Source organism: Onychostruthus taczanowskii, unplaced genomic scaffold (genome assembly GCF_017590055.1).
Source record: "Onychostruthus taczanowskii isolate IOZ18803 unplaced genomic scaffold, ASM1759005v1 scaffold33, whole genome shotgun sequence".
In the NCBI taxonomy this organism is placed as follows: Eukaryota; Metazoa; Chordata; class Aves; order Passeriformes; family Passeridae; genus Onychostruthus; species Onychostruthus taczanowskii.
The window spans coordinates 5,860,662-5,873,661 of NW_024500683.1; the positions used below are offsets into that span (position 1 = coordinate 5,860,662).

At 36.1% G+C, this 13,000-nt stretch overlaps 1 protein-coding gene across 1 annotated transcript in view; it reads left to right on the forward strand.

Moving 5' to 3' along the window:
* Positions 1-13,000, forward strand: part of EYS (eyes shut homolog) — a 614,241-nt gene that overhangs the window by 553,480 nt on the left and 47,761 nt on the right. The window contains exon 32 of the mRNA XM_041410576.1: positions 8,598-8,770. Coding sequence (XP_041266510.1) covers positions 8,598-8,770 — 173 coding nt within the window. The remainder of the gene's footprint in view (positions 1-8,597; positions 8,771-13,000) is intronic.

Below are 13,000 nucleotides of genomic sequence, written 5' to 3' on the forward strand. Positions count from 1 at the left end.
TAATCAATTTAATTTGAGGTTGAAAAAGGAGGTTTTTCGAAAAAATATTATACATAATAAATACTTCGAAAAAATATTTTCTGTTGACAAATGACTTTTAGTTATATCTCAAATACTTTTTCAGAAATATGTAAAAGTCTGGGTAGGGTTCTGCAGTGCTATTTTTACTGATTAGATCAGTGGTACATTTCTAATATGTTAACTACCCTGACATGGTACAGGTACATTTTTTAATATACATTAGTATATGTTATTACAGAATCAAATTTTCAGTGATTCATAGTCAGAAGAAACAAGAGGTTACATTTCACTGGCCACTGGGCAAACACAGATGCTAGTCTGCAAATGCCTGCTGGTTTGAAGCATGATTTATGTGGAGGAATATTATCTTCTTCTTCCTTAACTTAAAGAATCAGTAGGAAAAAGGAGTTCCTAAAGCCCATGGGTAGACAACAAATAGAATTTAAATATTAGAAACTATGTAAAAGGTTTACAGGCAAGGTGGAGAGATACAACTTTCTCTTTAAGGCTAGAATATTGTTGTGACAGTCATTCCTTTCCGTGGAAAAGCACTGTCCATGGGGGCTTGCTCTCTCTGAGTTGCAGCTCTTGATCCACCTCGTGGCTCTGTTAGCTGTTCAGAGAAAAAGCCAAGCACATGCCCAATTTTCTGTTTTCACAAGAAATGAAAAAGCAACACACAGATGTTGTTTTGGCAATCACTGAGAAAAATAAGTTGAAGATTTAATGTGAAAAAATGAACCGTCAAAGAAAGATTCTATTCAGGTTTTCCTCCGTGAAGTTCATTCCCTGAGAATTTCTCTCTTGTGGTATTTTTAGGATAGTTAGAAAAAGGAATATCCAAAGGGAATGGTAAAGGTTTTGTCAGCTCAAAGCAGCTGTGGTTTGCCTGGTCACTTGTGATGTTGTCAACTTTTCATAGAGCCTTTAGTATTTGCTGTTTTCATTCATAGGTTAGAATACATTTTATATGTTTATAAACATAAATTCTCATCTGTAAATATTACACTGTGTTATATGCATATGGAAAAATTAGCTCAATTTTTTTTTTTTGAGCTATAAACAGAAGACTCAGGGACTTGGGTTGAAACTAGGACATGAGGAGGTACCTAGGATTGAAGAGAAGGCTCTAAATTTGAATTACCAGGAGGTAAGAGAAATTAGTTGAACAGGGGAAATCACCATAGGAAGGTAATGATGCCCTGCAAATTCAAACCTTAACTTACCCTTTTATGTGAGCTCTTAAAAGATTTGTCTCTTCCAGCCTTGTACACAGACCAGGCTTAAAAGAAAGTACTGATGATCAAGGCCTTGTGATTCAGAATGTTTTTAAAACAGAAAAGGTAACAGGTGCTAAATAGACTGAGCCACTGATTATTAAAGTTGCAAATTGGTAGAACTAGTGACAGCATCATCAAAAATTGGTTATGGAAGCTTCTTTCTGTAAGTTGAATTCAGAATGGAGCAGTTTTCATCTATGAAAGTTCAAAATAATAAATACATAAATAAAAAACCTTTTTTAGAAACAGGAAAAGAAATCAGTAGGAAACTGATAAAGACAGAAAAGCATAATGACCACCTAGATTTACACTGTATTTTTTTCCAAAGTAGACAGTTCTGGATTTAGAATATGCCATCTTAGTTCACACAAAGTTATTATGTTGTGTATTTAAAGGAAATGCTGCTATTTCACAAACTATTAAAGATTTTGCCCTGCAATTTTGTTACCTGTCTCCTCATGATTACTCTAGCAAACTGCAGCTGGTCTGTAATGAGGCTGAAATCCTGGAAAATACTGTCATGTAGTTCTGCAACCTATAAATTCATCTAAAATTTAAGGAATTCGTTGTTTTGTGCTTAAAGATTGTTTTAAATTTCTAATAGAAATTAATAATAGAATACAATGCAAGTTTAATGAAAGCAGTGCAACAAGCAGTATGGTGCAGGCCAATGTTCAATGTCACTGCTCTGGGTATGGTATTCCCAAGTCCTACTGCAAATAGTAGAGATATTGAAGCAAAGGCTGTTTAGAGCCCTAGGGACTGCTGAGAGCAAATGGAAATCCTCTGTCATAAGGAATTATGATAGATTTTTGAAGGGCAAACAGAATTTAGGCTGCATATGATTTCAGTAAGATGTGGAGGTCTGCCTTCAACCTTATGCTGCTGAAAATATTTATATGCTTCCCTGGATGTGTTTCACATAGTCCAAATTTTCCATTATCAAAATCATAGCCTTTCAACTTTAAAAAAAAAATAATTTTTATAAATACATTTATCATATGTCAACATCTATTGACTATTATTCGCATAAACACAAGGAAGGACAAAATTTAGATTTAACTGAAAAGACTGAGTCTGGGGAAAGGAGTAATGTCAGAGCTAATTATAGCCCTTGCACTGGATCCAGCCTGACAGATCACTATTTCTCTTCCTAGATGTAGCCAGGGAATGGATTTCTGCCCAGATAGATTGTTTTTACCAATGATTACTTGCTGTATTTTTTCTGAGGGATCCTTAACCATCTGTCATTAAGTGTTACACATCTAAAAGTGCTTGATACCACAATTGTGCATCTTCTTGTGACAGGAATGATCATAGGTGACATGTTACCAGGCAGAACTTTCTATGCATCATACATTTTAGTGGATATGTATCCTTCATGGGATGGTTGTGGAATCCTGCATGTTGACCAAGTGAGTGGAAAATGGAGTCAAAGAGTGCTTATAAAAGACCCTAGAGTAGGTTTCATGATCCTGAAAAGTTAGTACTGTGTTAGAAAGTTCAATTAGTACACTGAAAAATAAATTAAAACCATCCTGAACTCCTGAGAATAATGGCATTTTTGAAGGTCTGAAATAGAAAATCTGCCAATAAGCAAGAGTTTCTCTTCTATCATTATTTCCATAAATCAAACACTCTCCTTGCTAAATCACAGCTAAATCAAACTGCAGGAAGCTTTCTACAGTTTAGGTATTGTTTTAAAGAGTGTGTTCTTGCTCCAGGAAACACATATGCTTAATGGTAAGATATAGCAGACGCTCATTTCTGTCTGACTGGGATAGATAAAGCTTTGTTTGGTTCCTATAAATTAATTTTCTGCTAGAGTTGAATCAGTTTGTACACAATGTTCTTCTTCTTCTGTGTTGACAAGAGGCAAGTAAGCTGTTGGAACCTTTTTGTCTCTCATGCTCTCCTTTTGAAGTGGGATTGTAACCTTTCCACTCCAATATTTGAATCTAAATTGAATAATTCAGAAGCATCATTTAAAAGTGAGGGCCTATTTAGTCTGTGATAGAACCAGTATAACTACAGGTCTGCCCCAAAGAAAATTTTAAGCCAAATAGTTCCTCCATGACTGCACCCAACCAATCTCAAAACATTTTTCCTATGAGTTTTCTAAACCTACTTAATTCACTAGTGATTTGGTCATGGTTTAAACACAGCCTTCATATAAAGAAAAGCAGTTTAGAAAATTGTGGTGGGTTGAGCGTGGCTGGGCACCAGGTGCCCACCAGAGCTGCTCTATTCTCCTGAGCTGAACAAGGGAGAGAAGATATAATGAATGACTCATGGGTCAGGCTGTCATGGGCAAAATAGGCTTGACTTGGGGGGAAAAAAAAAATTCTTGCCAATCTAATCAGAGTAGGGCAAAGAGAAATAAAACAAAATCTTAAATCACCTTCCCTTCACCCCTTCCTTTTTTCTGGCCTCAACTTCTTTCCCGAATTCTCTACCTCCACTCCCACAGTGGCACAGGGGTGTGGGGGAATGTGGGTTGCAGTCATTTCAGCACAAGTCTCTGCTGCTCCTTCCTCCTCAATGGCAGGGCTCCTCACTCTTCTCCTGCTCCAGTGTGGGATTCCTCCTACAGGAAACAGTCCTTCATGAACTTCTTCAGGTGCAAAGGCCTGTGGGCTGCAGTACTTCTGAACTGCTCCAGTCTGTGTCCCAAGGCACAGGGACACAAGTCCTGCCAACAAACCTGTTTCAGCATGGCTCCTCTCTCCACCTGGAGAGAGCTACTGCCAGGGCTTTTTTTCTGCTTCTTAACAACATTATCCCAGAGGCACTGCAATCATTGCTGATGGACTTGGCCTTGGCCAGTGGCAGGTCCATTTCACAGCCTCCTGGCATTGGCTCAGTTGGACATGGGGGAATCTTCTGGCAGCTTCTCACAGAAGCCACCCCTGTAGGTCCCTGCCACTACCAAAACCTGATGACACAAACCCAATACAAAATTGCTTTCAGTGAAAGGCAAAGCAGATTAAAGTGAACTGACAGAACTTGCAGAATAATGCTTCCAGACAGAGGGAAAAATGATTCAAAACAGTAAAGATAACAAAAGAATTCAGAGCTAGACAAGATACCAGAATTGAGGAAACCTGAGTGAAAAGTACTAAAGCAGCGTGAAAGCTGAATTGATTTTGGGAGCTGTATAATGGAAGGAAAGATTGGCAGATATATAACATACTAAAAAACACCTGCTGTGCACAAGGAAGAAACACCTCCTTTATATATTGTCCTTTGATATTTTTAAGATTATTGATGAGATAAGGTTATCCCTTTGGCTGCAGAGAGTTTCTGTGGATTTGTCTATTACACAAAGCTTTCAAAAGGAGATTGTAATTGCCTTTACATTATGCTGGTGTTTTCTGGAAAGCAATTTAATGAATCTTTGCATGAAGCATAATTCAACTTAAAGCTTAAACTGAAAATGTATGATGGTCCTTTCATTTTCCAGTAATTTAAAACAAAAGAGTGCTACAAAAACATAATAGTAACAACCTGAAAATAAACTGAAGTACATCTACTGCTTATTGACTGAAGGAGCTTCCAACTTCCAACTTGGTTACAGATAATATAATGAGGGCACGAAAAGAACCTATGTCATTAAACATTGAACCCATTGTGACACACAGTACAACCATGGAATCATAGAATCATAGAATGCTTTGTGTTAGAAGGGACCTTAAATCTTGATTAATGGGTGTTGAGTATGCTTCCTTTCAGGGAAGCCCTCTTGCATAAAACTACACAAAGGGCATGTGCTTTCATTGCACTCCCACTTTAGAGATGGAAAAAGCACAGGAATATAGAAAATTATACTCTGCTTTGAGCAGACACAACACTGTCAATAGAGTACAGGTGATGTCTGTGACACATTGTGAAAAGAGATTATAATCTTTTCTTTCAAAAACAGAATTGATTTAAGTCAAAAGCAGGGTTTTAACAGCTGGTTAAATACAGCTATGCCTGGGTTACTAATGTATTACAATCCAGTCTCTTCTGTATTGTGCAATATTTAAAATAAATAATTTACCGTAATCTGGGTTGGCATCGAAAGCTGTCAATATCATAGAAAACTTTGATTTCATTAAATCAGGTCACTGCTGTAACCTTGATTCAAGGAGAGGAATTGTATTACTGAATTACCAATACCATGTCATATCATGCAAATATTTCTTGGTGACTTTCTTTCCAATCTAATATCTAAACCAAAGATCAAAGGAATATTTTAACATGGGAAACTGTGATACAAAATATGTCCCTTACCGTTTCAGAGGATTATAAGAATGTCAGGGAATAGTTCATTTTCCCTACACTTTTTTTCCCCTACACTTTTTTTCCCTGTATCATAATCCTGAAAGCATGAGGTGATGGTGCTCTAGAAACACTCTTCTTGTCTCTTTCACTCCTTTTCTGCACTATTTCTGTCTTTTTTCCCATTTGCTTTCACTGTTTGTGTCTTTCTTCCTTCATAAGTCTCTGAACAGTCAGGGGTTGTTTGGGGATTTTTTTTCTCTATTTACTCTATTTTTCTCTATTTACTGGCGTTCGTCAGTGCTCTAGCATAAAATCTGGAGGGTTGTTTTGTATGTAATATATACCATGACTGCATGATTTTCTTTTCATGGCTTATAATTCTGCATGCACATTAGTAGGTAATATAGTTCAACAGGCATAGATTTTCAAGTCAAATCAATTAGGGCTGAGGACCTAACATTCCCATTATTTATGTTTCAAGAAGTTTTGAGTCACACTAGACCTGGTCTGGGTCTGAATGCCGAGTCCATACAGCTGAAGCAACCTGAGCTGTAAGACAATCATCTGGTGCAGGTTCATCAGAAAGAAATTCAGTTCATGTACTATAGAGACACAATGTGGAACAAGGCATTTCAACAGGGAGCAACCAGAAGATTTTCTGCAAAACCATGCTCTAGATCTGAACTCAAACACTAATATGGTCATATAACACATTTCCACAAAACATTCCAAATTTGTTTCTTGTTCTGCAGCTTCAAAATTCTGGTATTTTCCTTGTTTTTCACTTTTTTCAGCTCATGTATGTAATTATCCAATAAGATGATTTTTTTTTTGAGTCATTCACAGGTTTACAGCATAGGCAAAAGATATTACTGTTCTAATTTTCTGTCCCCTTTCAATTGCTTCTTGCATTCATAAAGGGTAGCAAGCCGTCATGAAATTGTGAAATCTAGCTGGGAAAAGTTCTTGGTCATTTGAACATTATGTGTTTCTTTCATCTGAGATTAATTCAGAAAAATATGGGAGATCTCATCCTTCTCTTAGCCTAGTACAGTTACAGCATGCTTTGAAAAAGAATACGTTATTTTGGGGCTTTGTATGCTAATTCTTGTGAAATGGATGTGATAATTTTCTTTCTCTGTGGTTAGCTGTTATACTTTCAAGTTTTATATTTTGTAGAGCTTTTTAAAAACTGTTTTCTTTGCCTGATCAGGAATCACTCTTCTTTGTTATTAGAATCTTACAGCACCAATAATGAAATGTCATAACATTGCTCATTTTGTAAACTGTAAACTACTCACCATTTGTTATGACACCTGCTATTTTTAATCATCTCCACAATAGCAAAAGCAAGACTATAAAAAGAAATGGACAATGTTCACATATACAGGTCATTAAAAGAATGCATGAAATTTTTTTCTTAAAAGTTGAAGACTAAAAGTCTGTGTCTTATGACAGTCAGCAGCGATGATCCACCTTGTCTTCTATAAAAAACTGAATACATTTTATAACTAAAAATCATCACCCACAATTGTAAATTTCCAGGAATAATTCAGTTTATTAATGCTTTTTTAATTAGCTGAACTGCGTAATATTGATATTAAAACCTCTGAAAGCAGGATTCTCAACACTGCACAAATGAAAGCAATCCAGTAGCTCATTTAGATTCCTCTCATGCTGTCTGCAGCAGATCTATAAATAGAATAGGCTACACACAGAAATTTATTATTGCAGCTGGTAGCAATTTTCTTTTGCAAAGGTGTCTGGAGGCATTATTCATGAGATTCATTCTGGTAGACTCTCAAGCTGAGATCCTCACTCCCCAGCTCTGCAGGTGGTCAGTTTAGGAGCACACTAATCAACTGCTGTGAACAAGGACTGTCACAAGAATTACTTATTTCCCTCTTTTAAAAAATACAGGAGGTCTTTCAGCTTCAGATTATTTTCTTTAACCTGATTGTGTGACTATTATAAACAGATAATGAATTTTTAGAAATCACATGTATTTGAAATTTTATCAGTGTTCATCCTAATGATTATGCTATTATTGGAAGAGCACAATGAGTGTGATTTGATACAATGTGCACCATATCTTCTGCATTTATACCCACGGGCACATGTGACCTTTTCAAGTAAAAGGCAGATATGTTTCTGTTCAATGCTGAGGATATACATGAATACTGAGCAACCACATGAATTGACCTATCCAGCTGTCATCTATTTTTAGCCATAATATAAGGGAAAAATCAAACAAGACCTTTTGTGAAACTGTATTTATAATAAGTCATAGATGGGAATGTCTTGCACTCTTTTGTTTTCCCATCTGCTTTGGTTTTCCTACCATATCTGTCATTGTGCTATCTTTGAGTGCTATAAAAAAAAATTGGTACAACCAGAATATATACATTTCTAAATGCTGGCTTTGTCAACCCTCAAGACTGGTTACAACTTATTTTTATCCTTGCCTATCCTAATATTCTTTCTACGACTGAGAATGTAAGTTATATGATAGCAGAGATATACCTGTTTATTCTGTTTCAAGTTCAACATAATCACTACTGCAAGTGTTCATATTTCAAGATTTTGTACATCCTACTGTATCCATACAAACTGTATGTAGTACCTGAATATACAAATAATGTTTCCTTTTACAAAATCATTTTTTGTTCTCACATACTTTCAATTTTTTAGACATAATAGGAGACCTGTTCTTCTGTAGCAGTTATTTTGACTATGCTATGAAAGAAACAGCACAAATAACTAGTGAGACATTAGAAAAGTCACATATCTCACCAGAAAAAGTAAGAAAAATTTTTAAAATTAAACCCAAAAGAAGCTGTCATCTAAAGTACTAGTAAGGCATTCTGGCATGTCTAATGCCAGTAACACTAGTAAAAACAGAGATCTATCACAACCATAAGTCAGATGTCACAGATTTTCTCTGAGTGTAAATCCTATTCTGCTTGTTTTAAATGCATTTTGGTACTTACATTTTTTGTTTGTTTGTTTGTTGTAATTTAAATTTGTCAGTGATGAAGAAAATTGGTATTGTGAATGCCCTAAACTCTACACTGGAAAACTCTGCCAGTTTGCAACTTGCGATGAAAATCCATGTGGAAATGGTGCTACATGTTTTCCAAAGTCCAGGCGAGATGCTGTTTGCTTGTGTCCGTATGGAAGGTCTGGCATCCTCTGCAATGATGGTAAGAAAGATTTTCTTCATGCGTTGGTCCTACTTTCTATAATTCATAAAAGCTGTGGTAAGAAACATGTCAAAGGTTTTGAAGGTAAAAGACTGAAAGTCACAACCTCCCCGCGTAAAAACACAGCCCAAAATCCAATCACACACGAAGAATGGCTAAGCTGATCATCCTTCCCATGTGTGGTTTCATTAAAGTTCCACCCAGAGAAAGGTAGACGGAGGGATCAAAGAAGCTGAGAGTTTACTCAGAGAAGCTAGGACATACCAGGTAGCATTTGATGTTTTAGTAAATCAATTGGAGAAAAACCAAGAGACTCAAGTGAAAGCTCCTTTGGAGAAATTGATTTCTCCTGTAGTTTGATTTTTTCATCTGCTTACGGAAGCATTACTTCGTACATTTTGCATATTAAAGCAGTGTAAAAATAATACTTTCTGGATTGTAAAAATACCACCATATACCATAATTTGATTAATTTTTCAGGTCAAAAAGAAGGACAATTTAAAATTTACTAAGTGCTTTGTTGTGAAACAGGAAAGAGGATGAAGTGAGTATAATAAAGCAAAGGAAATAGGTCACTTTGGAAGTCACAAAGGAAGGACTTTTATTCTTTGAGCATTGATTAAAATGATTGTTCTAGGTCAGGAATTCCTGTGTGTGAACAGGCAAGGTATTCTTTCCCCTAACAGTGAATACAGCGAGAAGTAATGATTGAAAAACCTACATATAGAAAATAATCACTGGTTCTGAACTTATTTAGTGGTACACATGAAGTGCCTTTTCAAATAAATATTAAACAATGATCAGTTTGGTTTTTGTCATATCATGTACATATTTAAGTCTTATTTAAATTTTTTATTTCCAAAATTTTCGGTAGATGAACATTTATTTTTTTTATCTGCTTTCATTAACCATGATACTTGATAGCAAATAGTAGAAGTGAATGTATGAAACATGTATGATAATTTCTGGGTAACCTTTCCTAATTTACAGTAAAAATACACTGGTACTTCATTTGCTGCATCTCTACTCATCCAAGCTGTATTTCTTTGTTCTTTCTCAATTCCACTGCATCCTCTTTAAAATGAGGCTCCAGAGCTGATTCAAGGTGCTATATTCAAGGTCTGAGAGTGCCACTGCTTTATATAGTGGTGTATGACATTTTTCTGTCTTACTCTCTGCCCTTACTTAACCCATTTCTGTTTTCTTTCTGTTTCCCATTCTGTTTTCTTTTATGAGTACACTGACATATTCATGAAAGTGCTTATTAAAATTTCCAACGCCTCTTCCTTTGAAAGCTGATGGTGAGGTCAGAGCCCACTGTTCTCTGTTTAAGGCTAGGACTGTTTCTGTAATCTACCCTAATTTACATCTGTCAGCACTGAGTATCATCTAATGTTTTTTCTCTGTAGCTGTTCAATGAGGCTCTTCTGCAGATCTTTGTATTTAATTGTCTCTAAATTGAGAGACTGCATAAAAATTGAGAGCCTAAATTGAGAGAAAATACAGGAATTCATTTGTTAGATTGGGCTACAAAACTGGAGTCTTTAGAAGCACAGAAAGAATTAATTTTAATGAGTGGAAAGGGAAAACTGTCTGGACCATCACCATAAACAAGCAAAATGGGAAAGAACACTCAGCTTTGCAGAACATAAATCTAAGGTGATCAGCTGACAACATAAGAAACTATTACTGGAATATGAAAAAATATTTTGTTGAACTGTATCTTAATGATGTAGGAGTACAAATACCTGAGCACAGACAGAAGTCTTGAAATGAGTTTCAAGAGGCCCTTTATCACATTTCTAAAGCTAAGAAGGGAGAAAGAGAGCCACAATGCAGTGGAGGATGGATGTATCCTTATGGATAGCAACATCAAAGCCATACTTCTGGGAGATATTTGAAGATAATGATAGATTGCCTAATTAAAATGATAGAACAATTTAAATTATTTTAGAAGCGGAAGGCAAACTTAATTGTTTACTATGACAAAATGTGTGTCCCAGATAATAAATTTAATAGAAAGAAATGATCCATAAAAAATTAAGGCATAGAAGCACAGATTTTAAATGAATCATCTTTTGTTTTGTTAAGATACACAATATTCTTGTCTCTACTATTCAGATTACAACATAATGCTTGCTACTTTGCGTCTGAAACACTGAAGAAAAGCGGTTTATCAAAATGTTTATCAAATAATAGTGGGTCTTCATCAGCACAGAACAAGTGAGATGTCACAGTGATTATTTGATAAAATGAACATAAGTAATGTACCAAATAGAATTGCAATTTCATGCCAGCTTGGCTGCTCCTACCAACAGAGATTTTTTGCAAAAGACACAGTAAGGATAAATAAAGATGTGGACAGAGCCATAAATGAGCCCACAGATACAGGTTTTCCCATATCAGAGCTCTAATTGCCCTCTGTTAAGGGTTGGAAGTCATGCTAAGAACAACAGCAATATATGTAAGGAAAAGTTATAATTCACAGAATTACTAGGTTAAATAAAACTATTGTCACTAATAAATGGAAAAAAAAAAAAAAACAGAAAGAGAAATAAAACTAAGAAAAAACAAATTGCGACAAGCTAAAAGAACATCATTTTGTGTGAAATGCATAACACTCAAAAAGTGAAGAAAATTACAGGATGATTGTAAATATGACAAATGAGACAAAAATGTAAGGACAGATAGTAACTTCTGTTAGACAAACCTATATAAATATGGAAAAACAGACAAGGTCTGGGACTAACAAGGACTTTTCTTACATTTCTGAATCAGATGGAGCATACTGCAGTCTAAGCAGGCTGATGACAATGGCTCTGAGTTTATTTTTGTTATGCTTGTTTCAGACATCAATAAAAGTCTCCAAAAACATATCCATTTTTCCAAATATACATAACAAGATGCATTATCTCTCACTACACATTTTTCTTGTTTGTATCCTTAGACGACCATGTTATTTTGACTGCAAGTTGACCATTATACATTGAAATGTCTCCTGAACCTACACAGTTACAGCACAATGGGCCGAGGGGAGGGGGAATGATAATACAAAACAGAAGAGAGTACAGGCCACATTGATCAGGTGGAGGACATGGCCAGACAAGCATTCTGATCTATTTATAGGTGCCTGGCCCTTATTGTCTCTGTATCCCTCTATTTTCCTCACTTGTTCCTCCCCGAATCACCTAATTTTCTCTTTTAGACCCCCAGAAGTCCTGTGCTATTCCAAAATGTTCTTCACCTACGTCTCATGATGTGTCCCATACCCAATGGTAGTTACACCCCTCTGTCCAAAAGGTGATCCACTGTTGACTCATCATGGGGTGTGTCACACCTTGACACTAGGGCTGAAGGTATCCTGACAGCCCTGGGAGGGATCTGGACAAGGTGTTCCTTCCTCTGAATCCTTATTTTGGGTCCTGTTGTGCTCTGTGCTCCTCTGGGATTACGGAGATGGACCTGTGATGGGCTGGTGGCTCCTGGGATAGGGATGGGACCTGACTTGATTTGCAAAGTTAAATGCCTCTGTGACTTCCATCTCGGCTGGAAGGAGAAGGGAAAGAAGGAGAGAACACATTGGAAAAGAGACTATGAGACTAAAGAGCCGATGTCTACATGGGCAGATTGACTAACTCCCCCAAACGACTTTGCTTCTTTAAACACAGATAAAGGGATCTATGTAATTTAAACTGAGTCCAGTTATTGAGCTCTGGTTTTTCAGTAGATTTTTGTGAAAGCAGCCATCATTCAAGCCCTTATTCTGATAAATTTTCTTTCACATTTAAATTAGCAAAAGTTGCTTGCATTTTGTTTTTTGCACACTATATATCTCCACCAGTGTTTAGTATCACAGAGTTGACTAGAGTTCTTAAATTTTTACCATCTCTGTAATCAGCCTTTATTTAATTTTTCTTTTTTTTTGTATTTTTGTTTACAGTTCTATCTAAGCACAGAATAGAGGCATTTCCTGGTTTGTACAGGAGATTGATACAGTATGTAAAATGTAAGATCACTATGCTTGAAATATCTGAGTGTAAGAAATTTTGATATATAAGATGCAGAATGCCTAAATAGTAAATATCAGTGTATCATTGTACTGCAGGATGGTAATGGCCTCCTAAATGCAAGTGAAGCAGAAACGGTTCATTCACCAGGACTGGAAATGTACACCTGGTGTTGTTTGTAATAATATGTTGCACAAGAAATGGGGCTCTTTTGGGAACATAT